We start from the raw sequence: 2,254 nt of genomic DNA on the forward strand, positions 1-2,254 counted from the left end.
GCAGCAGTTTATCCATGACAGCCTTGTCAGTTACACCAATTTTTCTGTTGCATTGAGAGGCAAAGCAATTTGGCGGAAACTGAATCCCCTTGCGATCCTCAGGTATCAGAGGGACTGGGGGCGGCTGGCCTTAGTTTCTGAGTGATGCCCAAGTCAGCGTTAGTAGTCTGGTCGCACCCAACACCTCCGTTGGACTACCGTGGGACAGCCCTGTCAGTTACACCAATTTTTCTGTTGCATTAAGAGGCAAAGCAATTTGGCGGAAACTGAATCCCCTTGCGATCCTCAGGTATCAGAGGGACTGGGGGCGGCTGGCCTTAGTTTCTGAGTGATGCCCAAGTCAGCGTTAGTAGTCTGGTCGCACCCAACACCTCCGTTGGACTACCGTGGGTCCGGATGCACTACTAACATCGCGCTACCTGCTCAGCCAGCGCTATCTGCTCAGCCAGGTACCACCTGAACTAGCACGGCCGCACTCAGAGGTACGGTCACATTCGGAGACAGCACACGCGGCTGAGTCAATCAATAGTGCGACTGATTGAAGCAACAGATGCACAAATTCTCTTAGATTGCCGGTGATAAATTCACTGTCTGCAAAGCACATGCAAATAGATAACTACAGCCGGGTTACACGTGCGTGGGGTAACAAAGCAACTCTACAGAGATTCCTGAGATTCCTGGGGATTCACTTGGGATAGCCAAGTGTTCGAATCTTACCCAAAGGCGTCCCAATGGGGAGAAGAGAGGGTCAGCCTGTCGGCGGATCCTAAAGGTCAGGAGAACGGGGTCGTTGCATCGATGGTATCTTCCCTGACATCCACCCCATCTCAAACTGTTTTATAGTGTTTTACTTCACAGGTGGAGCTTGAGTGACTCTAGTCATACGTACCTTTATCAAGATTGGTCCAAAATTCTCTCGCTTCGCATTTAAAGGCACAGACTAGGAAAAACTCAGTTGCGCAAGCTCATTGAGGGGTGGTCGCACCTTGGGAGGCGGGTAACTTTTGGGATTGAGGTGTGTTTTGGTATTATAATGAGATCATAATAGGCAAAGTTCACTCTGAGTACAGCATTTTGTCAAAAGTTGACAGACTGTTGGCCCAGGGCATCAAATGTCCAGCTTATTGATTTATACCGTGTACCTTTAGATTCCCTCGTTATCACAGCACGGCCGCGGTGTCTCCACTCCGCCCTCCAGGCAATTTCTCTAAGAGTCAGCACACCAAGTTCCCCTGATGTTGGCAACATCTGGGGTTGCCTAGGGAATTGCCATGGTACAGACTCGTCGCACATTAGCTGCATTCCACCCTGCTTCAATGCTGCTCTTAGAGCGTGAATATAAGGTTGATTTCTAAGCCACCCCCAGCAATCATTCCACAGGCAGGCTAAAGGGGACAGAGAGGGTGATGACGTGGTGTGGACAGGAAAACAACTGTTCCTGGGTACTGAGTCAATGTACTACCATATTTATTGCTGAAAAAGCTGCTGTAAAATCAATCTTGTCATAGCATTTTTTACTCCTGATGTATTCTTGAGTGTTTGGTATACTGTGCACATTCTTAGTTTTGAGAGAACTAACATTAATAGCTATTAAGTCTGAAACTGTGTGGCATTGTTAATTACCTCCAGTCATGTAATTTATTGAACTTACAAAACTTAAGTTCTTGAGTGCTATGACTAATTGTAAGATTGGAAATTAATCCAGAAGTGGAAATTACAGCCATACTTGAAAATGTCTCTCAGGCAACTTTGATAATTTTTACATGCTTTTATCCACAGGTCTCTACGAGGAGATCCGTCAGTGCCGTGAGGCCTGTGGAGAAGCTCATATGAAAACAATCTTGGCAACGGGTGAACTGGGGTCCCTTGCTAATGTCTACAAAGCCAGTATGATAGCTATGATGGCAGGTAAATATATGTGGTTTTCTTTTTAAGCTAAGAATGTCTTTGCTATATTATTTATGAAGCCTAAAAAATTCTAGTTGCAAAAGTTGTTTTGCCAATAGTAGGCAAAAACTGTTACGCAGCAGTTTCGGAAGTTGCAGGTGTAGTAATGCTGTCACATGTTTTGTATAACCTCCAAAAGCAATGTGGAATGTTAAATAACACTTAAAACTGCTAAATGACAAAATCTGTAGGAACAAATAATATTTTTGTCAAACATCTACTCCTTGGTATATGTAAGAAGGACCAGATACGTTTGGGTCAGATACACATATTATCCAGGCAGTTGCGATGAGCTACAGATGTCGTG

General features: G+C 45.1%; 1 protein-coding gene across 1 annotated transcript in view; it reads left to right on the top strand.

The window, feature by feature from the left end:
* The first annotated feature begins 331 nt into the window (after window positions 1-331).
* The window catches only part of LOC104624000 (putative deoxyribose-phosphate aldolase), a 32,565-nt gene continuing 30,642 nt past the window's right edge, over window positions 332-2,254 (top strand). Inside the window, exons 1-2 of the mRNA XM_010291249.1 lie at window positions 332-449; window positions 1,780-1,908. Coding sequence (XP_010289551.1) covers window positions 332-449; window positions 1,780-1,908 — 247 coding nt within the window. The remainder of the gene's footprint in view (window positions 450-1,779; window positions 1,909-2,254) is intronic.

This window comes from Phaethon lepturus, unplaced genomic scaffold (assembly GCF_000687285.1).
Source record: "Phaethon lepturus isolate BGI_N335 unplaced genomic scaffold, ASM68728v1 scaffold11157, whole genome shotgun sequence".
In the NCBI taxonomy this organism is placed as follows: domain Eukaryota; kingdom Metazoa; phylum Chordata; class Aves; order Phaethontiformes; family Phaethontidae; genus Phaethon; species Phaethon lepturus.